The following is a 26,729-nucleotide window of genomic DNA, read 5'->3' on the forward strand; positions in this document are numbered from 1 at the left end:
ACACGGTGTGACTCTTAGGAACAGCAGTAAGGCTCAATCATCCTTGTGGGTCCCTTCCAACTCAGCATAATTCTGTGATTCTATGATTTTTTTTAAATAAAAATATATGCAGTGAGTGCTTAGATAAATATAGAACAATAAAATCTCCTATTTTCAGACTGGGCATATGGTATGTACTACTGAAAAATGAATTACCACTCTAGGGAGAGTTAGGGTTGGACTCAACAATAAGATTTAATATTCATGCCCATCACACAAAAAATGTAGTCTATTGCAAACTGCAAAGAACTGAAGAAAATAAATATAATGGTTTTGGTTTTGTCTGCAGATGAAGTTGGTTGATCATGCACAAAGAACAGTCACATCCCACAAGCCAGATGCCTCTGCAGCTTTTCAAGGGCTGCCCTTCTATTATTTGCCAAAGAGCAAGTAAAACCAGAATTGTTTGTACTTTCTGAACAACAGCTAGTATTTCCTTCACAATTCTAAAAATCGCACCTCTTTGGATAAGGTTCTGCTAGTCTGCTATTTAATCTACCAATAATGGGCTTCATTAACCATATTACTGCCATGGTATTTTAAAGCAAAATTTTAAATAAAATCTATCAATCCTGAAATTAAATATTACATTGTAAAGCCTTTGCAAACAGAGTTAACTTGCCCCTAACTACAAAAGCTCTGTTACTAGTTCTGGAAAATCTCAATCTGACCACCATGAAAAACATTCCATTTATATCCTGGACTTGAGACCTGAAAAGACTAAAAGTTTCAGTCACAACAGCACAAGAAAAATCAATGGGAGCCTCTCTGCACAAGTGACATCAACTTCAAAAAGATGGAGACTAGGAGTGAGGAGTGGAGAATCAGAAATGAACAAAGTAACCTAAATGAAGACACATCATCTGTTTAAAAGCAATCATGTCTGCCTTGTTGTTAGTTCCAAATGTTTTTAAGGTTTTAAGAAATATTCATAACAAACAAAAGTCAAATTTCATAAACAATGGGATTCATTTGCAGCTAACTTGGACTGAACCTGTAGTCAATATTCAGTACCAATAAACTAAATTAGGTAGAGGATATGAGACTCTTTCTTCTGTTCCTGCAATTACATGTATGCAAAAATATTATGCATATAGATATATTTCTCTGTTTGCCCACCTTGTTTTAATACAGATGACCTGTGATCTGTTCTTATTAAAAAAAGAACTCATGCCCTAGGTGTAAGCCCATGCCTTAAGCCATTCAATTTTTCAATTCCTTCTCTAATTGTAAACCTCATGTAAACACTGTCTGTAAATGGATTTAAGGAAGATGTTAATCATCTGTTCTTCCAAAGTATCTTCATGCAGTTTTTGTAGAGGAAAAAGAAATTAGCTGTTTCTCTGCTAGTCCTTATTAGTTACATTATTAAATATAATCCTGAATGCAGAAGACCAGCCTTTGGGTTAGATGCACATTAAGTCCTTAGTTTTTGGGTTTTGATGAGAATCATGTGAATAAAGAATGGTATATGCTACTTGGATTTCTGAAAGGTGTTTTAGAATCCTAAAGATTAAATCTAACTTCACATTCAAAACGATGGGCTCTAAGGTAACCATTGCTGCTCAGGAAGCAGATCATGTGGTAGTGATTCATATTACTAAGAATCTGCTAATGCAGTGCTCAGTATCAATAAGAAAAGCAAAATCAACACTCAATATAATCAGAAAAGGATAAAAAAGCTGGAGAATACAACTGTCCCAGATCATTAATCCAATTGCATCTTGACTGCTGAGTGCAGATGTGGATCTTTATTTCAAAAGACAAACAGGGAAAGGTCAGAGAAGTTGAACAAGAATTTTCAAAGCCATGCAGCACTGTTTCCAAGTGAAAAAAGACACAATACTAAGAGCAGGACTCTTCAGCCAGGAAGAGAGATGCCTGAGGGCACTAATGACCAATTTGTATAAAATCAGAAGTCACATAAAGATAGAAAATTTTATGTGGCTTTAAGCAGAAAACTGGGCAAGTTCATGAATGAGAAAGACCATAGAATGGTTCCAAATTCACAGAAACTACAACTAAGTCTGGAAGCCTTTGAGCTTTGAATGGCTGGAATCAGAATGAATGAATGGGAAACAAAATACAGGTCGGTCCTGTTCAGTCTTCCCTAAGCATTTTACTTTGGCCATTGTTGTGATGTCTATAGCTGGGCTAGATTGACCTTTGGTCTTGACCAGAATGGTTCTTTTTATACTCTAAAATTCTCACAGTCTTCTGAGCAGTCTGAGGGACTTGAATAGGATAACTCACTAACATTTTCATGGAGAGAAATGTATGTCGTTTCCATAAAACAAATTAAAAGAATGGTATTGATGTGCAAATAAAAACAGAAAAAAAAGCCAACTTTGTTGTTAGGAGAGTTTCAATAAGGAAGGTGGCAATGAAAGAATACATTGAAGAATGTGAGGGAAAGATGATAAAAGAGCTTTTAGCTAGCCCACAGAACTGGTCTGGTAATCAATGGAAATCACAGCAACCTCTTCAAGATAGTTCAAATGCCATACTTGTATCATTCATGACTCACTCTATTCTATTAAAAAGACAGATTTAGCCACATAGATAAAACGTGAAAAAGCATGTTAGAAGCACCTGATATAGAGGGCAACTAAGTACTGCTAAATTTTTTCTCAGAAATCAGAAAGCTGTATGCCATAATGCATACAAATAATCCTAAAGAACAGCAATCACATCTGTCTGCTTATGTATAACAAGCAACAGCAGGTACTGACCCAGTGCACCAACGGTACTGATAAGAGGAAAAAGAGCTCATTGTACTGATTGAGGCAGTATTAATGGTATTTTATTTAACAGCACTTCTCCTTGATTGCTACTAATCTTTCTGTTTTTAAAATAAAGACTATTTACTTTTAAAAGAGGAGCTCTATGTTCTCACAGAGAATGACAAAACAAATTACTTATTTTCCATGACTTCATACAAACACTTTGATGTTTAAACTGCATGTGAACAGTTAATCCTCCTATACTGATGTGTTCTTGATAATAGGCAGTTTCACACCGGCTCAAGGGACAGATCTAATTCAAAATCAGACACATTTTATTTTTAGTCTCAAAGCTGCAATGCTAAATGCAAATAAATCAAAGCAGGTTTGTATATAGTACTCCTGAAGTTTGCCTTTATAGTTGATATACTGAAAACACATAAACATAAACCAGAAACCAAACTTCATTGACTTTCAAGTACAGTACTCCTTTCTTTTCTGAGGTAGGTAAAAACAAATGGCTATCTGTATTGCACAGATATTTATTTTTTTTTTTAAATGAGACTTAAGTACCAGTTAGCTAATCCCCAAAGAATAACCATAAAAAGATTAAATGCAACGTCATTTTAACTGGCTGCAGTGCATGTCAGCAGGCAGCTACAATTCAAATGGAAGACACAATGTTAGAGATGACCTAAAATAACTTATTTTTAAATGACCTTAGTGCACTGAATACCTAAATAGCAAGAATAGGATGCACCCAGCATGTTTAAAAGTATCCTTTGCTTTCCCTGTTAAGATCTGTAAAACTATGCACTATCAGCTTCAATCTCCAGGTCTCCATGGATAAATCATACACTTTTCTTTTATGGAGATGGTTCTGCTTAAGAGGCCTGAGGTGCTCTGCTGACTTTTATGTGCCAGGCAAACTCCATGATAGCTGGGACATTCTGTGAATAATACATCATATGTAGAGAGGGAACTTTCAGAGAAAAGCAAAAAATATATTTTGTTTCTTTATATTCCACATATGTCATGACCCCAATTATACCACCATTTTGATGATTTCAGCATGTCAAGAAGTCTAATTACCTATACAAAGCTAGGACACACATGTAACTTTATCAAATTACAATTTCAGTGCCCAACTGGCTTTTTTTTTTCTGTCTTACATTGTTTCATGAGAGTTTGAACAAGATTTTTTAAAGCAAAAACTAAACTAATGAAAAACAAATGACATTTGCTAACAAAGCATCGCCAATGTCAAACTACTTGAACATTTAATTTAGATTCCAGATGTTTTTGCATGGGGTGGACCACATTTTAATTGAAGAACTTCATGGATGTTTCCTTTCCTGTTTGCAATGACATGGAATGTCTTTTCTCTCATTCATGAGCACGTGAAATCCCTGTGCTAACTAGGGGAATTGTTTACATGGGAAAATACTAGGAAAGTATTTTATGAATTTGCAGTTGTTTGATGCATAATAGCAGCTGGAAACATGGGAGAAAACTGTTGTCTTTTGGCAAGCCAACTTTCTCTGAATCATCAGTAAGTGCTCCAAGTACTCTGGGGTTCCATAGGACTAGCTTTTGAGAATCTATCGTTTAGTAAGATTTAGATCAGAGACATCCAGATATAATTCCTGGAAATTAAAAGAAATATAACACAAGAAGTTGAGTGTGTAAAGTTAGTGGGAACATATTCTCAAAAGGTGTAAAGTCTTCCTTGTTGCTCATCTTTAACATTATGAAGCATTGCAGGCTAAAACTCTTTACATGTAGTTTATGTTAAAGTTTGTATACTAACAGTACTTCATCAAGCCTTCCAGAAAGCATTGCAAAAAAATCAATTAACACAGCTTTCATGGGAAAGAAGAAATATCATTCGGTATTTCAGGTGAGAAAAATTAAAATACACAGAGCAGTGACTAAAACAAGGATTCACAGCAAATCAGTGTCTGAGCAGGAAAAGAATTAGGAGTTTTCCTTATGGATGTCCCTATTTTAATGAAAAGCTGCACAATAATGTGAGAAAAAAAAATCTGTGGTGGCATCAATAGGTGTAACTGATGCCTGTGCTCTTACATTATAACCAGATCAAATATAAAGCATTTAAATTTAAAATGCAGGATCTAGAAGGACATTAGAAACATCTAGTCAATAGCCTGCTGACAAACAAAATTTAACTGATTTTGTGATATACAAACCAAACCAAGAAAAATAAAGCACATATCTATGTCGTATCAAGTTACATTCTGTGGAAGATCCCAGAAACAGATTCCATAGATGAAAAGCCAAGATAATTCATAAAAGAAGCAGTGGAGGGAGCTGGGGTTGTTTGTCATGGAGAAAAGGAGGCTCAGGGGGGACCTTATCACACTCTACAACTGACTGAAAGGAGATTGTTGCCAGGTGGGGGTTGTTCTCTTTTATCAGGCAAGTGACAGGACAAGAAGACATGGTCTCGAGCTGCTTCAAGGAAGGTTCAAGTTGGAAATTAGGAAGAATTTCTTCACTGAAAGGGCACTGGAACAGGTTGTCCAGGGAGGGGTGGAGTCACCATCCCTGGAAGTGTTCAAGAAACAACTGGATGTGGCAATTGGAGCAACAGCTTAATTGACAAGGTGGTGCTCAGTCAAAGATTGGACATGATGGTTTCAGAAGTTTTTTCAAACATCAGTGATTCTATGATTCTCTGATTTCTCATGAGAATCCTGTGGATGGAATTCATAGGATCTCGCTTTAAAATTATATTTATATGTATATACCTACTATGTTAAAAAAAATTGAGAACACTGTATACTACTACTCTTAGTTCAACTGAAATAAATTACTTTAGATAACCTAAGTCTTTTGCAATAAGGATTTTTCCTGATGCAGAGATTTTTACTTTCTCTAATTAAAAACGGAAGGATTTTGGTTTATTAAACTTTGGCCAAAATGTTCAATATTTGCAACATGTGGAACACATTTTCATAATTTTGAAAAAGGAGCTTAGATAGAGCATGTAGAGGCTCCACTAGGACCACTGCCAGCAAGTCAAGTGAGATGATCCCTCTCCTCTAGTCAGCCCACTTTTGGAGAGCTGTGTCCAGTTCAGGGTTCTCCTGTACAAAACAGACATAAAAGAGCCAGTCCAGCAAAGGACAACAAATTTTTTAAGGGAATGGAGCATCTCCCTTGTGAGGAAAAGTTGAGAAAGTTGGCATTGTTGAATGTGGAGAAAAGAAGGCTCTGGGAGGTCTCATCAGTGTGCACAAGTATCTGAAGGGAAGGTGTAAAGAAGAGGGAGCCAGGCTCTTTTCAGTGCTGCCCAGTGACAAGAAGTGGGCACAAACTGAAACACGGGAGAATTATTTTAAATCTGAGGGCTGGAAAACTAGAGGTGATTGTATTAGAAAAAAACTGAAAGAACAAGTGAAACACCAAATAATAGGGAAGAGAGGATGGACAAGTAGCTGGGAATTAAACAAGAGCAATAAATGCATAGGGTGAGAAGACAACATCAAGGAAGAAGGGAAGAGAAAGCTGAGCATTTGGAGAAAAGAAACAGTGGGCTGGCAGCACCCTCAGGAAGCAGAAGTTACTTGGTGGTAATGAGCAGAGGAAAGACTCTGGGAAGCCCAGTGAAGGGAAGTGACACACTGGCCCACCGATGAAAGGAAAGGAAAGGGCGAGGCAGGCAGGACAGAGGATCTCAAACAGCTCCTGGTCATTTTTATAAGATCAAAGAATAGCTGTGTTCTGGGAGGACCAGAAAGCCTTTGATGTAATGGTAGTTTTGGCAAGATGCTACAGAATCAAAGCAAGAGGAAAAGAAAGTATTAACCCTTCGTTTCAGTATTTCCTCAACATTCATACAAAGTATAAAAAGCATTAAATAATCTCAAGAGCTAACAGCAAGATTTACTTATTGATGGAAGGCACATTGAGAGAGACATAGGGAGAACAAGCACATAAAAATGGATGGTGTCAGGCAGTGATATAATCTCTCTGCAAAATGCATTTGGTATTATTATCCTGCCAATTCTTCTTTTAAACTGGATGATAAACCAGAAAACTGGTGCAAATTTGAGTGTGATACTACAGGAGAATAAGCTAATAACTTCTACATTGTTGAGTGGATGCAGACAGAAATTTGTTTTACTGGTATTCAAAACCTCATTTTCTTGAACATAAAAATGCATTAGAATAAAATGCATACATGTTCATACTGAACAGAAAATTCATATTAAATAGCAATTTTGCTGAATACTTACAGCATTACTTCAGTTAACCTAGATTTATGGACATTGTAACAAAAAGTTGAATTGTGTCCAGAAAAGTCTGATCCAAGTCTAAGAAAGTGGTAACCTCACTTTTGGGTATTCTACTGAAAGCAACAAGCTGTTTTATTGATCAAAGGATATAGAATGCATATGATCACTGGAATAACTTCAGGATTTGGTTGATTTCAAATTAAATTTTGCAGTCTTCTATGTCAGACTAGTACTAGTAAGGCAGAGGAACATGACTTGTAGCTTATGCTCACAAAGAACAGTACATGTTTATAGAAACACGCTAAAATCCCAAGCACAGCACTGTAGCAGCATGCATCTACAAAATGCATCCTGACCTCTTTATGAGAAATAAATACACTTTTCATTATAGTCTCATCTGAGAATACAATGCAGACTTTTTCCCCAAAAAGTCATACACCTTTCTCTATAAATACAGACCCAGATCTTCTATGTAACAACAAAAGTATACTCAAGTATAAATTAACTCATTCTATTTAAAGAGAAATAATATTCTCTCAAAACATCAGAATAAATAATTAATTACTAAAGTAATTAGGGTATTTACTTGTTAATAGCTATGAAATAATTAAATTCACTTTAATTAACAGCATGAACCAAATAAAAAAAGCTAAACAAAATACATAATTTCTATACACTCAAAACCTCAGTTTTGCCTATACTTGTTACTCCTCTGGCACTTCTAAAGAGTTGAAGGATTATTCCAGAAAATATCTACGTTCTTCAGCTCCTTTTATACCCACTAGTGAGTCTGTCTAACAAGCCTTGTACTTCTGCTCCTGACCTGCACAATTTGCTGGAGTAAGAAGTGGTGTATCTATCTATTGAATCACACATCAAAACTGATCTGACTGAAAAAAGAACCAAAATATCCAAAAGCTTCTTCTAAATGGGTACTATTTGTTCTCGGGCTCCTTAAGGGAGTGATCAGGTCATGTGTAGTACCTTGAAGGAGGTTCATAATAACAGCACTTTCCTCTGGAAACAGGAGCTGGCTAAGGAAACAGAAAACCCAAGAAACTGCCTGGTACTGTAGACAGGAGATGCAGCTTCCTGATCAAACAGACTGCTGAGAGGAGAAGGAGCTGGCAGGGCTCAGAGAGAGGCAAGGGACCTCCTTGTTTGCAGCACCTCACAAAATCACTGAGTTAGATTAATCTAGGCCTGGAAGGTTAATTCACTAACAGCTCTGAATGGAATCTGAAAGGCTCATGTTACATTTCTTTCCCAAGTTTTTTTTTTATTATCTAAGTTGGCAAGTTCATCACTACAACAATTTTACGTGCAAGAGGTACAAATGAGTAGATTGTAGAGAAAGGGAGAACAGTGGGATAGTATGATAAATACGTTATCCTTCTCTTCTATCTGAACAATAACTTACAATTTTTTCTTTTTAAAGTAGGAGACATTGGAAGTATAAAAAGGAGAAAAGCGCCAGAAAAAATGGAAAGAAACATTTGTCACAAAATACAGACTGAATTTGCATGACACTGGGGGTATTTGCAAGCAACTATCCTCTACCTGTGCCAAAATAGCTCTGGGAGCAGAAAGGACAAGGAATTAGCAGGCAGTTTAACTCATGGATTGTGAGAAATGGATGGCAATGGATACATGCTTGACTGGTTGTCATGTAAGCAAACCATGAATAAGAGAAGGTCCTGAACAGAATTAATGTTCTGTCAACATCTGAGAGTCACACAGCACCATGTGAAGTGCCAGAACACTGAATGTCAGCATTCGCTTCCTGCTTCCACAAGGCAGGTGCTGCGGCACAGCACTCTGACTTCCAAAGAGCCTTTCATGACTGAATGAAAGATATTTTATAACATACTGAATACATTTAAAATATATTTTTGAAATCAGAAATTGTTTTCAGAGATGCAGAGAGTGTCAGAAAGAATAAAATAATAATTTGTACAAATAAATTTTATAAAGTTTATACTTGCAGCACTGATATTGTCTCAGTAATGGTTTCTTTAGATGAAATTTTCTGGATTTCTCATGAAAAGAAACTATGGGCCTGATACATACAATTTGTGATGTCTTATTGGACATTCCTACACGAAGGGAAAGAAGAATGGTTCTGAAACTACATGACAAGATGAAACTCATTCCGGCTATTCCACCTGGTGGACTTACTACCTTGGGACATCTGGAAAATGCATTCACAGCATGTACAGGCATAAAGTTTTGCTCTTCCAACTTGACATAATATTAAATTATATTAATTAGTGGTTAAAATTACATTCCTTTACTCTTTCCATTGCAGTGTTGATATGAGCTGATGAATTGATTCTGTCCTGCACCTCCCAGACCAAAAAAGTAAGTACACAGAGTAGTCACTGAAATAATTAGATCTATCACATGGACCTCAAACACTAAAAATGTCAGAAAAATAACATCTTTTGTATGGATAAAATCTAAAACATTTCTCTTCTCAGGGATGGGATGAGGACTGAACTGTACAGAAAAGTGACAACACTAAAATACACTGTATTTCATATAATGAGTACACAAATACTGTAGTAAAGATCTATACAGAGAGCTGCAGTGCAAAATTACCACACCTTCTCTTAAAAGTAAAATGACAGTTAAAAACCCAGAACTGCAACCCTTAAAAAAATATATAAATAATATTTTAATAATTTAGACAAATTATCAGCAATGTAATTGTGATTGGCTTGGAAATTAATTTAAGAAACTTACCATTTCTAAGGCCATAATACGTTCCTAAAAGCAAAACAGAAGAAGCCATTAGAAAGCAAAGAATATAAACACAGTGGAAGTCAAAGAATGATGAATAGGATTAATTTTGGGGTTTTGGTGGTCTCATATGCACAGTTTTTGTAAAAAACTTACTGAGTAGGAACTGTTGGACTTTATTGGATGTTCTTATCATACTATCACATTTAGAAATTTGCCCCAAAAAATAAGAAACCACCCAGAAACAAGGTGAGAAAGGATTTGAGAAAAATTATTCCACAATATATTTTTTTCAATTAGTGCATTAGGTTTTCAATATTGCTGATTTTACTCTTATATATCCCAAAGATTGATTCCTTTTTTTATCATCTGTGACTGTAAATCTAGCATGTTTTGGAATTCATGTCATCTTAGCATCAGGCTTAGTTTTCTTTTACGCACTTCCTTAGAAAACTAGAAAGTAAATTCTATATCATTATTCTTTCATCCAGAAATAGCTCTGAATAATGTTTTGTTAATAACAGGATGACATTAGTCAAACAAATAAAACAAACTTGTGTCAGTTTTAATCCAGCACAAAATACTGAGAACCCAGAATTAGCTAATCTATTGCATATATTTCAACATTCTTTTCCCACTAAGAAGTATTTTTAAGAAAAATATGAAGTTAGTAAAATCAAGATAGTGTATTCTGGTACTATATCCTGACTAGGTATGGTATTTTAAGTAATTTGACAAAACATATAGTCAAGTGCTTAGGTGAGTCCATTTAGAGTATGTGACCATTAAGACATTACAGGAACTCTTCCCTTACTCTAATATTACTCATTTTTTTTCTCAAGCAAGGTAGTGTATCACATGCTAAAGTCTTTATTCTTCCTTAGGAGCAGGTCTGAGATACAGATTATTTCTGTACATCAGAACAAACATATGACAAAAATATTATATTAAACACTCAGAAATTTTTATTCTGAGATGTTTGATCCTCCACAGAATTGCAGTAGCAAACATTCATATTTATTTAAAGATTCTGCAACAAAGCACATACTCATTACCATAAAAAAGATGTTATTTACAGATCTCATGAATTTCTGGTGATAAGGAACATCAATTCAGACACAAAATTTTTCAATTAAAGAGGACTACTTTGATAAAAAAGGTTTTAGAGTGAGTGAGGATGGTTCCAATGATACAATAAAGAGCGTTTTCAAAATAACTCGTGCATTAATTAAAGTGCATGATATAGTTGCCAAATTCTAAAAATATAACAAACTCTTAAAATATCAGCAGTTACTTTTCCAAAGACTAGCATCTAATGTATTGGGAAATTTGCCATGGATAATTGATACATTACTTGACTGTGAAAGCATGGATATCTGAAGGGAGAAAAAGATGCTATCAAGCATTTGCATAGAAGAACAGCAGCCAGAGCACTACAATTCACACACTTAACCAGAACTACCAGTCAGGGAAAGGAATAAAGCAATTTAATCAGGAACCTGACAGTCAGGCAGGCACATATAACCATGTGTACACTACTGTGATGCAACTTCCTGCAGTCTAAAATTACTCCTCTTTCAATCAGAAGTAATATCATTAGAACAATTTGTCAACCATGAAGCTTCACATGAAAGCAGATGCAGAGTTGCTTCACATGAAAGGAGATCTTTTTACATTGATGTAACTAGAAATGCACCTGTGTAAACTGCTTGCACAGACAAGCTCTCAGCCTTGTTGAACTTGAGCTGCCAGAAAGCCAGGCCAAGATTTTTGTTTGAACAGGAAACAGCTGGATTGGCGTGTTGTGTAACTTTTGGGTCTTGCAACTTGTCTCTTCTTACTGGATCAAACTGTTTGTACACTAATTTCTTTGATACCTCTAGCCCTCAGAATGCCTTCTATTTATTATATGAGAGGAGAAGGCTTATCTTCAAACAAACTCCTATGATCAAAACTCAGGTCAATACACAATGTCATTTTCCTTATGAGCCTTATCTTCATAAACTCCCTCACAAATATCCTGCTTTCAGTACACTTACAGAATGCTGACTCATTGATACTCTTCATATTGTATGTCAACTTTTTTATATTCATATTGGGTATTGTCTGCAGCAATTTGTTGTTAAAAATTTCTTTTCTTCTTTCTGAGTTCTGAAGAATACACACATAACCCTAGCCTCCTGTGCCTCACAGTTCAGACATTCCAGCCCAGTTTTGCTTTCTAAGCCATTTCAATTTGAAAGGAGTATGTTTTCTTTGACTGTAATGCTTCAATACTATTCCAAAGCTGAGCTGAGGGTAAATCTGACTTTTTAAGCACAAGTCTAAAGTGCTTAGCACATACAGCTTTACCGCTAGATGACACAGAATAAGGATTTATAATATTGTATCAGGTCCTACCAAATACTGACTGGTCTTCTTTCTCAGAAATGTGACTATGAACATTTAGAGCTTCAGAGGCTTTAAATACTTACTTACTTACTGGAATACCTCGCTTTCAGTTTTATTTAGCTTTACAAAAGAAAGTAAGACAGTCCAGAGAATTTAACCCAACCAGTGAAAAAACTCAGCAGTGAGTAGTACTAGCTATTTGGTCTGTATTTGTCTGCATATATTTCCAAATCTGAAATTAAGCCATAAGGCAGTTCAGAAGATTATAATGCTCTAATAAAATACCACAGTTTTAAGAAATGTAACAAAAAATGCAGCTAGTTAGTTGAGCAAAAAATATACCTGGAGAGCTCCCATTTCTTCCTCTTTTCTGTGTGTCTTCTCTAGTAGCTCTGCAAAAATGAAAAATGGAAATTCAACTTCCTGTCTCATGGCCTGACAGAAAAAGTACTGTGTAAAACAGTAATTGTATTTTTTATTTTACAGATTTCACAACACCCCTTTTCAGCTGATTAAATAACAGATGAAATGTGTCAGTGATATGATTGTTTCCAAGCATGGGCTGTTGAGGTGACTAAAAAACAGCCTCAAGAAGGAAAGACAGTTTGACTGGGGGGGGAGCTTTAAGATTCACTTAAATTCAGATAAACTTTTCTATACTGAAATAAATCTTCTCGTGTACTTTTTAAAATTGAGTTTAAAAAATCAAACAGATTCTCTCTAAAAATAGTCTAAAACCGATTGTCAAAGCCATGCAATTATATATGAAAAGTTACTGTAAAATAATGCAGACTATTCTGACTGACAATAATTACCTCCTCTCACTAAAATGGAACAATTGCGCTAAGGAAAATAATTCACTGTGACAAAATATTAAAAAAGTTTTCATACAGTCTCTACAAGATAAAATCCTAATATCTCATACGGTCATGTGGGACAATTACAGACATTGGCACATATATGCACATATGTAACATTTCACATTAGAAATTAATTTTGTTGGAATTCTGTGGCTTATGTCATGAGTTGATTTTCCCTTTTATTTCATTCACATCGTTTTATGATTAAAATCATGTTTTAGATAAATTGCAACATATTCAGAATTCTGGGAAACCTTAAATTTATAACCTCATAAAGATCAGGAAAAATGAAAAAACATGCTGCAGGCTTATTGCTATTTTAACTATCAGAAGTTCACTTGTGAATTTTGCATGAGAAGAGCACTGCTTTATCTAAGCCAGAGACTGACTCTGAATTCAGATATGCTCCAGTTTGTTAGCAATTAGGAGAGTTATGAGATAATGGAACTGCCTTGACAACATCAGAGGACTGAATTCTGACTGTCAATTCCCTAAGCATCCAAGTACAGAACAGCTAACTGAAATTACCTGTGTTTACCTCCTTAAAAAATAAAATTTACTGCTTACATAGCCATAAAGATAAGCTTCAATGATTTATATTCTACTGAAATTAATTTGAGATCTTTCCTTTATATCTATAATCTTTTACTTTTCTCCTTCTCCTGTGATCTCCAGTGATCCAATTGCCACATAGATTACTGTAGCCAAATGCGCTGCCATCAACATTAATAGGAGAATTTTGTGTTGAAAAGTAGCTGCCCTGTATGTTTTCTTTGGATACATTCCAGTAGTAGATGTAAGATGATAAAAAATTGTATTTTAATACAAGCTTTTAAAAATTTTTGGAGCAAGAAATGTCTAAGAGAAAAGGGTGGGAAATGAAAAATTAATTCCCGTGTTCCATCTGACAAAAAACAACCCCCCAATTATTATACCTGACTTTGCTTTATTTTCATTCTAATGTAGTAATTAAGATTCTATTGGACAGACACAATTGTTCTAAGTGAAAAGGTTGCTATTACAAGGTTCTTTTCAAACATCTTCTACAAACGTAAAATAAGTTGAATTGATTTCTGCTAATAGTCTTTAGATTTGAAAGCTCCATATCTCAAATTAGGGTCATCTAGAACCCATTTACTTTATTCTACCCCTACCTAAATCAGTTGTCCCGGAGGACACTTCACTAAATTCTGTTCCTGGAACAGAGGTGTGGCAGGCAGGTGTTGAAGTGGTGTTAACTGACAGAATATACACCTGTACCTCCTTTATGAACACATATTTCAAAATCAAGTTTTGCATTGCAACTGATGATTCCATTTAGTATTCCATGTAAAATAATGGCATGTGTTCTCTAAAGCTGAAGTAAAAAAATTAAAATTTAAGCAATATATATTAAACAGCTATACAAAAAACCATATATGGCCTATTATATCATTCCTCTGGACATCATTTACCATGACAGAATAATTTTGCTTAATTGATCTGAAAAGCTCTGTTGATTTATCTTATCATTTGTACAACACTTCCCATATTTAAGTTCTTACACAAACTTAAATATGTTTTATGTCACGCGCCAGAAAATAATGTTGCAATAAAGTTAAGACAGAAAATGCATTGTGTAAGCAACAGAGCAAAGATGGTCACTGGTCCTAGTGGAGGCTCTTTTCACACATCCTATGAAAAGCCTTTGAGTTTTCCCATTGAAATTTTGTTTGTAAATGAAGTTGCACAGTGGCATGGGTTGCCACAACAATCCTGCTATCATCTTCTTTCAAGACCTAATGTAACCACAGGGCACCTGGGGATTTTTTAAGGCGATACATCATTATTCTCATGGGGCACAGAACACATCAATTTATAAATTTAGTAGAAGAAATAGCATTCTTGAAAAAGGCACCTTTAGGCATTGATGGCTCTTCTCAAGATGAATAATACATGGAAAAAGACAACAAGAGAGATGAGATGTAGAAATAAAGATATTCATCAACATATTCCCTTTTTATTTCTACCTAAATATGAAGCTTGCTATCCAATAAAGAACTATAAGCTAAAACTATTTTAAAAATCAGATATATATCAGATGTTTGAAACTGCTCAAAATCAACAGCAAGCACAGGATATTGTCTGCAAAATTAGAGATCATACTTTTGTGAAGTTATACAAAAACAATTTATTTACAGTGCTTCAATTACAACTCATGTAAATATTATATCTCATTGAGCTATGCATGAGTAAACACAAAGTGAGTGTCCTTGAAGTTACACTACAATGACTTAGATTTGACTATTCAAACTTAAAGGAAAAATATAGGCTATGATTTAAAACATTCTGTCAGAATCATCATCTGTTGCAGTTTGCCTGACAGTGAACCACCACAGTATGTTGCAAAACACTGCAAATACTAGGCTGGAGATGAAGATTACATATTCCATTATACCACACAGACAAGTGAGGATAAAAGGGTTACTTGAACAGATTTTTCACACACACCCCTCAGTTGTAATTTTTACTGCTGGTGAAAAGTACCAGAAAATAGCTTTAGGAGCAGTTATTTATTGATTGAAATGATTAAAATGCAACAGTTCTATCTTATTTATCTTAGCTTATCTTAGCTTATTGATCCATTAATATGCCAATAACTAACTACAATATTAAAACTCCTTCATGAACTAAAATGTTCAAGTCCTTTATCTCTATAAAAGATGCAACAAAGGTGGGACAATGAGTTTCTATAACTGAATTTATAATTTCTATAATGTACTGGGTAAAACAAAAAGTTTCCTTTTGTTTCTAACATGATGTCTGGACTGTAAATTACTTTTTTATATGTATAATTCTTGCTTCTGATTTGCTAATTTGCTCTTTCAATAAGTCTTCTTTGTGTTTCATTCTGATATTTCTCTTTATTTCCCTTTCACTTTGATTGGTATTTGATGTAGAATATCCACTTAAGAGTATCTCCCACATTCCACTTAGAAAACCTCTTCCAACTTTTCACTTGTCCTAAGGAACAGTCCAAAATTCTCCTCATCAGTTTTATAACCTCTCTGCACCTGTCACTACCTACTACACTACTACAGTGTCTGTCTTACTATGAATTCAAAATTTCAGGAGTGGATATATGTATGCATTCAAATGCACAGCTTAAGTACACAAGATACTTGGCCAAGTTGCTGTAACCTCTTCTACAGTCCGAATAGGATTGCATTGGAATAGTTTGTCTGAATATGAGAATATATTCAAAACTTAAACTATAAGGTTACCAATCACAAAAATTATAGGTCCCAGTGTGCTGCCTTTCAAGAGGCCATTATCAAAAGAATGAGGATTTTTTTTTCCAAAGCTTAAATGAGATCTTTTAGTTCTATTCTTGGCTCCCCTCTATTCCTGGGAAATTTTCTGTGCCTCATTTCAACATGGCTAAAGAAAATATTTCTCTATCTTCTGACGTGAAGCTCAAACAAAGTGCACTGAAATCCAGGCAAAATATTCCTATGAACTTCCTTATGAATACAAAAGGTGACAACAGGCCAAAACTTCTCTGTCTTAGCAACTGCCTAAGGTACGAGCTGGGAGATATATTATGTCTATTATATTTGTTTAGGACCATGTTGATTCCCAACTGAAACTGCTATAGGAGGAGTACGAGGGAGGGCTGTGAACATAGATGAAGTTAACACATCTTGAACCACAGTTATAAGCATTCTGTTGTTTTTCTTTGAATGACCCTTATGTACCAGCAGACATGCTGTAGAGGATTCCAAATGCTCCTGAGGGACCTTAGGGTTTCTAGTTAAAAAAAAAATTAATAAAGAACAACTTCCCAAAACAAGCATCATTTCCTAGATGCTTTAGTAAGTTCCAGTAAGTTTCATTAAGAAACGCTTAGTGACACAGACAAATAAGAATGCTAACCTTGAAGTGATAAAAACATCTTGTTCTGATTCAAAGACAGTTTCATTATGAAGATGTGATCAAGGCACAGGTCTAGCACTGTGGGGTCGAACTTAAAAAGGTGTGCCTATTTATTTATCATCAAGTAGTATATTTAGATGTATTTATTGTCAATAAATAAATATACATATATTAGGGGTGTATAGTCACAAGATTTTTACACTGATGGGGCATGGAATCAATAAAGTTTGGAGACTGGCGCTCAGTATTAAGAACCTTGGAACAATCTCACTTCTGAAATAAGTAGACTATGGCTGGCAGTTAACATCCTGAATTTGAGTTTTTTCAATACAGGCATTTAGTTTTTATAAAGCTGAAATGTTTTCTAGCCTCTCACTCCAAAATTCTTTCTCCTTTATATGTCAAACAGCATATGCTGTAACACACAGGACTGAGAGGAAAAAAGCAAAGCTCAAGGAAGAACAAGGTCTAATGAGAAGGGTGTCCATGGGAAGAGGAAACTGTGTGGGAAGAAAGAGGAAGAGAAGAAGGGACTAGAACTATTTACAGTAAAGGAACAGAACAAGAATGTGTGGCTTATTATTCAAATAGAGGCTCTCCCATAAGCCGTGGATCATACCTAGATACATTACTGTAGCTTTTGAGTGATTGGTATCAACCAATCTTCAAGTGCCAAACACATCTTTGTATGTAGAAGAGGAACAATCTGTATGTTAATACAAACCTAAGATTTTTTAGTCTAGAATTATGATTGTTGCCTCTAAACAGCTGCCACTATTACAAATTCAGAGGTGGTAACCCAGGCATTGCTTGTTCCCTGAAGCAGTGTCCAAACAAGTAAGCTGAATTGCAGCCAGAACAGAATCAAGGGTCTCTTCTAGAATCTAGAGAGATGCTACATCAGAATTAACACAGCTGGGATAGCAATAAAGCTATTAACTCACAGTGAGTCACAACTGCAGAGCTACAGAAAATCTTCGGTTTGCATTATTTGCTCAACTGCTCTCTACAGAGATGTAAAAGCATATAAAAAGTATATCAAGTCAGACCACTGGAATTTCAGTTTTAGGCAGACTCATTAATCAATCAACTTGTCTCAGTCCTAAGCAGCCACTTTTCATTACCAGGAATACTAAATCTTCTATTAGCGTCCTTGCACTATGGACTTTATTCTGTTTCACTACTGTAGGATGATACCACCATAGCTTTTTTTATTGAAGACTTTACCAAGCAATGATTTTACTAACAAAAAAAAACCAAAAAAACCCACTGCATGCTAGAATTTTCTTTATGCCTCTATTTAATGATTTCTTTAAAAATTTCTTTAAATTCACATATTTCACACTAAATTAATAATTTAGACTGAAATAAGAACTTTCTTGTCTGAAAACAAGAAGTACAGATATCAAGAACGGTATAAACAAACAAAAACAAAAAAAAAAAAAAAAAACAACAAAAACATTAAAAACATAATGGAAAATTGGTCCAGTAAAGCAAAAATTTTATCTGAAAGGCATGGCATCTGCCATGAAAATGAAAATGGGACACACCAAATACCAAAATGCAGTTGACAATTTTTTCCCCATTGTTTTTAAATACTGCTTTGGATAGCTGGTTTGAAAACGGCTTGGGAGCTTCAGGATGTTGACATTTTCTGATTACAAATTATCTACTTTTAAAACCTACATCCACAAATCTGCTGCAACCAGAAGGCTGCTGTGAAAATTTAAAACAAGCCATACAGGTGTTCATTAAATCTATGCTCAAAATAATGATTTAAACTGTATTAAAAGAGCCCTAATAATTGCAATTTACCCTCATCTTGTAACATCCTCTGTGTCAATGTCATGGGTTTTTTTTCCATTTAACATGCTTAAGGATTAAAAAGGGTAAGAATACAGCAGGAAAAGCCAGCACTGTTCCTGGCTATGTCCTCCTCTTACATGAGCGAAGGAACATTGTCCTGTAACTGCACTTCAAATACAAAATCCAAACCTCAAACAGCAAAAAGAGTGAAATCCTTCTTGTCATTATAGACTCGGGATTATGCCTTTTATTTGCAGGCAAAAGGAGAAAAAAAATTAAGTGAAACACAAACTTTCCTCATGACAAAATTTTTAGTACCATTGAAGGCAGTAATAAAATATTAATTTATTTTCAGTAACCCAGAAAGTATTTTCAAATTTCTTCTTGCTTACTCTCAAAGACACATATGCTAAAGAGAATTTGTTAACACATATACACAGGGTATTTGAATAGTTAAACACTAGATTTGGAGTATGCTTCTATGCTTTTCTTTTAGCTACTATTTACTGAAACATCTATCAAAAGACTCCAGCTCTACTTACAGACTGTCATAAGGGTGGCATGACTTGACTACAATAACAGAAGTCTCTTGTCAGTCATAACTATGCAGAATTTCTTCTGAGGAAAAAAAATATTTAAAACCCTAAAAATAAAGATAATTCATGAAATAATTGAGATTTACTGAATTTAGAAATTATTCTGACACTAGAAACTCAAACAGAATTGACATATTGACATTCTGAATTTCTGTCACTAAGCATTCTATGATGACTATTAATATTTCTAAGGCCTTGAATGCCAATTACTTGATTCTACTTCTAGCTGAAACTGTTATCACATATATAAGTATTGATTACTCATGCAGCAGTAACATAGCCAACCAGTGCTGGAATGGAGGCAGTAATGTTCCTACTACGAATAAATCTTGAGAACAGACTTTTTTAAACAAAATCTAACATACAATGGTCGTGAATAAACACTTCAGATGTTATTTAACAAATTTTGCTGAGAAGCCATCAATTTTCAACCAACCCTAGCAATGCAACAGCACATTTATACTACAATGAAATTCTTTACTAATAGCTTCAAATAAGCTAGTTTGGGTACTAATGACTATGTAATTACTACTCCTTCCTATCCCACAGAAGCCAGTCCAACCCAGCTGACATGGTGCTAACAACAAGTGCTCCAGTTCCACAAGATATGCTCAGATCACATCATAGATGGCATTTGCAGCTGCATTTGCCAAAAGGCATGGAGGTCTCTGCTCCCTGCCTCTGGTTGTCCATTGCTCTTGCTTTTGTCCTGCTTTGGCAAAATGACAAACTTGGACGTCCAAAGGGTCTCAGTTCATTACAACGAGAACAGCATACTGGCAAAAACCAGACAGCCCTATATGGCTAATATTGAGTAATACACAATTACAGAGGGGTCCAACGAGCAGGAGTCATGGAACAAGGGATGGAGAAAGTAGCACTGGTGGGAGTGAGAGAAACGGAAATAAGAACTCTGCCTGTTGTCTGCAGTGATATTAAATGTCTCCATGAAGAGGAAACTGCAATTTGACCCACTAACTCACGATTATCTTGGATTTGTGTGTGCAAGCTATCATCACACCTGTCCGTAGCACAGATCTATGCAAGGAAACTGAAAAATGGCTTTTTCTCCCATAGTTTTTATTAGAAAACCTATTAAATAACCTGGAAAGAAAAAAAAAATCAGGATTATATAGAAGAAAATATAGTAAGAAATATCTCAAAGCAAGGTCCGCATAATAGTTGATATTTTAAACAGAAAATGCAGTTGAACAGTTTTATCACTGCATATAATATATAATTGTTAAATTCTCTCCTGAATGGAGAAACATTTCCTTTCTGATAATGAATAAAATTTTCCAGGAGCACATAGAAAGAAATTGAAACTTAATTTGTTTTCATTTACCAACTGCAAGCTAAACAGATAATTTGTCATTTCTTGTTTTAGAAAATTATGTTGATATGTTTATGGACATGGTAGCTATATAAAAATTATGGTATGGCATATGTAAATGACAAAACAGGAAATTGAATGCCACTTTCTTCAGCGAGCTCTCTCTCTTAATATCCTAGGATTTTCTTTTGTATCATCCCAACCATATTTATGCATATCAGCAAATTTCCTTTTGGCTACATCTGAAAGGCAGCTGCAGATCTTAATGCAAACAGAACTGATCTTGGAACTATCAGCTAAGGAATAGTCAATAGTTAAGGGTGTCCAGGTTTTTGAAGCATCTAGTGCAGCTCATTTGAATTGAAGTAACTGGGAAAACCAAAGGAGGCCAACAGCTGCAAGACAGAAGTGAATTTCTTAATTGGGCTATTTGAAGATCAGAACTAAACAATTCATTTGTAATGTTTACAGCATAGGAAAACAGATAATATGGGAAGCTCAAAGATAGTGATCTGGAAATTAAGTTTCCCTACTAATCTCAGAAAAAAAGGGATCTTTTAGCAGCTTGGATGTTCTGTCAGAAGAGTAAAGCACACCACAAAGGTCCTATCTCCATGGGATTCACTCCTTGATAAATGCTGTAAGAAAGCTTTTAATTCTAACAGATGGCCCTATGCATCACTAGGATCCAAACAGCTTCTAAGGAAACATTTACTTCAAACAAATAAACATACACTCACAGAGGTCAGTATGTCTCATTGACGCCCAACATAATGCAACTAGAAATTACATAAAACCCTGTCTATTACACATGCTGCAGAGTAAGATGCAATAAACTGTGCTGGCAATTATGAAGAAAGCTATAATAGCAATGCTATTCTTCTAATTTTTTCAGCTGCAGTTAGGCTTTAAGTTTATTCCTTGATGGGACAATCCTGTTGTACTGTCCCATGGTAAATGATGATACACAACTGAGACTTGCCAGCTCACCTGGCAAACATTTTAACTTTCAGTGAATGGCACGTTTCATTTAATATCTAAAAATCTATTCTGAAAATTACACTATCTAAATGCACTAACTTATTATTCCTTCCACATAGTCATTTGCAAAAATCTACAGCACAAAATGTCTAGTAAATTTTTTCAATAACTTTTTATACATATATTTGAGGAAGAAATCTCTCCTATCTCCAAAAGAGAAAATATCAAGAGGAAAATTAGATGTATTCTAACTGAATAGCAACATCAGATCTTTTTTCTTTTCTTTCTCTGGTGCAGTGGAGTATGTGTCATTTTCAACTGCCACTTGAATTTTTATTTCTCATTGATAGAATTCCTGGAGACTGATTACAAAAAGCCCCAGATTTACACTGCTGTTTAACTGATTAAAAAGGAAAGAAGGCATTAGTCTCACAATGAAGATTATATAGAGAAATGTATATCCAGTATGGCCAGTATAAATCATGCACTATAAAAATTTTATTTGTTATAGAAAGACAGTGCATATCTTATTACAATGTTGGTAAGAGCTACAAGTAAATTATGTTTATTATAGAACTGCTCATCCCATTCTCCCAACACTATGTAATTTCTACAGGTAGAGACATTTAAATAGTAATCAAAGAAATGGCAAAATGACTGTCAAAATCCCACAAAATACAATTGTAAATGGGAGAATACATTGAATACTCTACACACCTAATCCTTTACCTATTTATATTATAGTTGCACATCTGTTTAATCTCAGCAATGCAAATGCAAGGAACAAACTGAAGCTTGCTAAAGTGCTAAAATGCTTGATATGTTTTTACATGATGCCTCTTGCAGCACACGCTATAAACTATATTGGAAAACAGAAACCTGGAAAGTGTTTTCAATAGTTGGGGCATCATCTAGGTAGGAATGGAGAGGAACCAAGCAAACAGTAAACTTGATTCACTGGAAATGTCCCTGAAGGGTATAATTGCTATGAGACAGGGTATAATGTGCATTGATCTGCTCATGCCTCTTGAGAACAGAGAAAACAACAGAAAACTACTCTTAATGTACACCCAATGCTGAAAATTTATACTGTTTATGTAAGGTTTTATACCCTCTAGCAACCTTATTAAAAGGCTAAATTTCTCTTCCCTTGTGTCTTTATATTATGTATGCCAAAATATAATTACAAAAATTAAAGCTCCTGAGACTAAAAGTAAATGTTTAAGCCCTAGCTCTAGTTTTGTACTGTGAAAAAAAAGGTTCTAGACTTTCTTCAGAATACAAGAAAATAACCAAAATGAAAACCTGAGTTTGCTTTTCAGAAACTCTTACGAAGAAGTTTGTATGCTATTCTGTGGCTTCTAAAATTTTACTCCTTTGTCTAGTATAATTTTCTTTTGCTGCAACAATATTTGTTGCTGGCATATTTATTTCAAAAAGCCTTTAAACTGACATAAGGGTAGGATTATTTTTTCTGCATGACAATCTACAGGTTTAATAGTAACAAGAAACTACAAATCCTAGATAATCTTCAGTTTCAAAGTAATACTTAAAATTAATCATGTTGGGTTTCTCTACTCTATCAAGCTTTCTGACAGCATCTTTTCCAGATCTACACTTAACACATTGTATAATGTCCAGTGAAACACAAAACTGTACTTCTCCTCTACATGCTTGATCCTCAAACTTCATTTGTCCCAAAGCACTAGCATGTTCAGCAACAGATATTTTCCCATTCAATAAAACCTAGGTTTACTGTAAATATCTGTCCTTCTGCTGTCTCGATGTGTATTTTATACACTAGCAAACCAGTTTGCTTGAGCTAAAATGTAACAATATTATAACTTTCTGCAATGAACGCTCTCTTGGATCTTGTTTGTTCTGCTAAGGCAATGCAAACAAAGTCTTTAGAGCAATTTAAAAAAAAAACAGAGTAATCTCTTACAGGACACAGACTAAAAGCACTGCTCAGGAAAAAGAATAATGTCAGATGTGCAACCTGAAACCAGAGTACACATGCAACTTGCACACTGTATACTTCAGTGGGAAAAGAACATATGCAACAGATTTTAAGATATAAGACACCTAATTCTATTTTTTCTTGACCTGGCATCACAAAATATTATTCATACTGGTAATTCAGATGTAAAAAGAAATTACCCAGCTTCTGATGACCATACGCATTTCCAGAGATTATATAAGTCTGTAAAAATGCCCTAATTAGAACTGGCATCTATCTTAGTGAATTGGCATTATGAGTACTGACATTTCTTCCTAACCTGATGCAGTGTGGCTCCTGGATCTGTCTACTACTACTCAAGTAAGTTAGATTATTACAAGTTAGTGAATCATCATCAATAAAATTCCCAGTGAAGAAAAAGAAATTGATTACAAAAACCTTATGAGTAGCAACAAACAGAATGCTCAAATTCAATCATACTATATTTATACATTACCACTTCAGGAAATATGAAATGCTAATTTTGTGAACTGAAAGCATTTTATTCTTATAGCAACAACAGATTTAGGCATGAAAAACGCATAATCATGCAGCTAAATGTCCTCCATAATCATACCATTATCAGTTACAGTAAGGATGGACATTTTCATAATTCAGTAGTAATAACACTGTCTTTATTGTAAATAACTCCTTGGAAATCAAAATTCCTTCCAGACAACAAGCAAAATCTGTTGCTTACAGCAAGACTACAAAATGCTTACTTTAATCAAGTTACTTTAATCAAGTCACACACTGAAGTGTTTTAAGATGAGATTAAAATAAAGTTGCAGTGTACTGTAAACACATTAGATTTTAAAATACAATCATTTTTGAAACAGTCAAAAAAGAAATTTTAAAAGGCTTTCCATTTTTATTCCCCTCACAATGCAATCTTCCCACAATGTCAGAAGCCAGCCTGAAGATGTTATACTATATACATACTGCATATAAGATACATATATCAGAGAGAGTATTTTTGTATTTGCAAATCTGAAATGTTTTTGAAATAAGTTAGAAATATTCCAGCCTTAAAGTTCAGATCTTATCCCACACAGTCGCTTATATTCTCTGTTTCACTGTAAGACATGAATAGTCCATGATACAAAGTCATTAAACCAGTCTGTGTAGGTAAGTCTCATTGACCAAGAATGAAGTATTAATATTTCTCCAGCTTTTATGAGAATAAGCATGTATATAGTAGACTATCCACATTCCACTATTTCTTAAGAAGCCACTTTAATAAAACATTGCCCAACATACTTGTAATCCCTTTAATACACTTGAGAAACATCAGGTCAACATTCCCAACCATTTGGAGAACAAAGTCCCTTCTTCCTCAGAAACAATGATGGCAAGAAGCTGTGCAAAGCAAACTTCCTCCCAAGTTCCATGACATGTCTCATGGCTTCACAGAAGCAAGGCGTCTGAAAAACTAAGTTCTCTGCCAATTTAAATATGCTTCTGCTAAAAAAAAAACTGGTTTATAATAGGCATTAAGAACTTGGTACAGAAACTGGATTGCCAAATAGCTATAAGATCATTGCATTATATTCAACAGCATCCTAATTCAATTCTGTCCTTTGAGCTCTTCCTTAATAAAAATGTAGATTTTAAGCATGTTGCATTAGAACAAAATTATTTCACTAGGATTTTTTCATTTTATATAGTGTCTTGCAAGAAATGGTATACTGTCTGATCATTGGATTTTGCAAGTAGAAGCAGTTTTCCATACAGACAACATTCAAGCCTTATTTTCAAAAAATGCTGTACCTAGAATTTCAATCTAAGGAAGAAAATAATGTTCTACAGCCGAGTCATCAAATATAATTAAAGCCAGGAAGACAAAGTTTCTGTCCTGGCAGCTATGTATAACACTGATGCAGTATGTACATATGCATGAAGTATATACATATGTATATTTCAATGAATCTTTTTTCTTGGGTTTGCACTCAGTTTCTTTCTCTAGAAGAAAATCTCAATTCACCAGCTATACTAAGACAACAAATACTGCAAAAACAACAACAACAACAACAAAATATTATCCACAACAGAATCATAAGTTTTAGAATTATGAAACAAAAATTAAGGTGATAAATTTTACATTCAAATGTTTTCCACTAAACAGAGATTTACAAACTAGCAATATATAATATTGCACAAAGGTATACTGGTCAAATACCAAATACTTGAAAAGAAGTACTGCAATACAAACATGTGTATTTTTAAATACACATTTAAAAATGTGTATTTAAATACACATTTTAAAAATGTGTATTTTAAAAAGTAGAAAGGTGGTATAAAGTTAAGATATACAACTAAGGAATAGGAGACCAAGCTTTACTCTCAGTTCCCTCTTTTTTTTTTTATACATACCCCAAGCACATTTTCTTTGACTCAGATACTCTATCTGTTTAAGCAAAAAAAAATAAAACTTTATAACAATGTTTACTGACAGTGCTTAATAACCTGCAACTCAAGTCCTTTAAGATTGACAGAAGTATCCAAATCATGCCCTTGACTATGTTATGACCTTATCCTAGAGACATAATAGATGCCAACAAGAAAAATACTGTGACTCTCTCTGCCCACTCTAAAGAAGATTCAGATATATGTGCCCATTATTATGCATGAATTGTAAAAAATCTACATAGAAGAACTTGTTATTTAGTAAAAACAATTAGTAGCTTACTGTTCTAATCATTCATACCGTATGAAACGCATTGTTCATTTGCTTGTCTTGCTTGTCTTTAAAACATTTTTAAGGACTTTCCCCTTCAACTACAAAATATGTAAAGCATCTAAAAGTACCAATCACAGCTCCTATTTTCTTAAACCAAAACCAAAAAGAAAAAATAAAGATGTTAGATACAGTTTTTACCTTGAACATGCTGATCAGAATAAATATTCAACCTAGGAATTTGTCATATTTCACCCACTAGAAGGAAAGCATGTGGAAACAGATTAAATATTACCTATTTAATTTAATCTTTATGTAGAAAAATCCTAAACCAGCTAGACTTCTTTTTTTTTCAAGAATTCACTTAAAATGTATATTCTGTGATTAGAATTATTTTATTGCATA

At 34.5% G+C, this 26,729-nt stretch overlaps 1 protein-coding gene across 1 annotated transcript in view; it reads right to left on the bottom strand.

Annotated features, from left to right (window-relative positions):
* Positions 1-26,729, bottom strand: part of CEP128 (centrosomal protein 128) — a 91,544-nt gene that overhangs the window by 12,315 nt on the left and 52,500 nt on the right. The window contains exons 18-19 of the mRNA XM_062494729.1: positions 12,500-12,549; positions 9,770-9,793 (exon numbers count right to left, since the gene is read on the bottom strand). Of these exons, the coding sequence (XP_062350713.1) occupies positions 9,770-9,793; positions 12,500-12,549 (74 nt within the window). The remainder of the gene's footprint in view (positions 1-9,769; positions 9,794-12,499; positions 12,550-26,729) is intronic.

This window comes from Cinclus cinclus, chromosome 6 (genome assembly GCF_963662255.1).
Source record: "Cinclus cinclus chromosome 6, bCinCin1.1, whole genome shotgun sequence".
Lineage (NCBI taxonomy): Eukaryota > Metazoa > Chordata > Aves > Passeriformes > Cinclidae > Cinclus > Cinclus cinclus.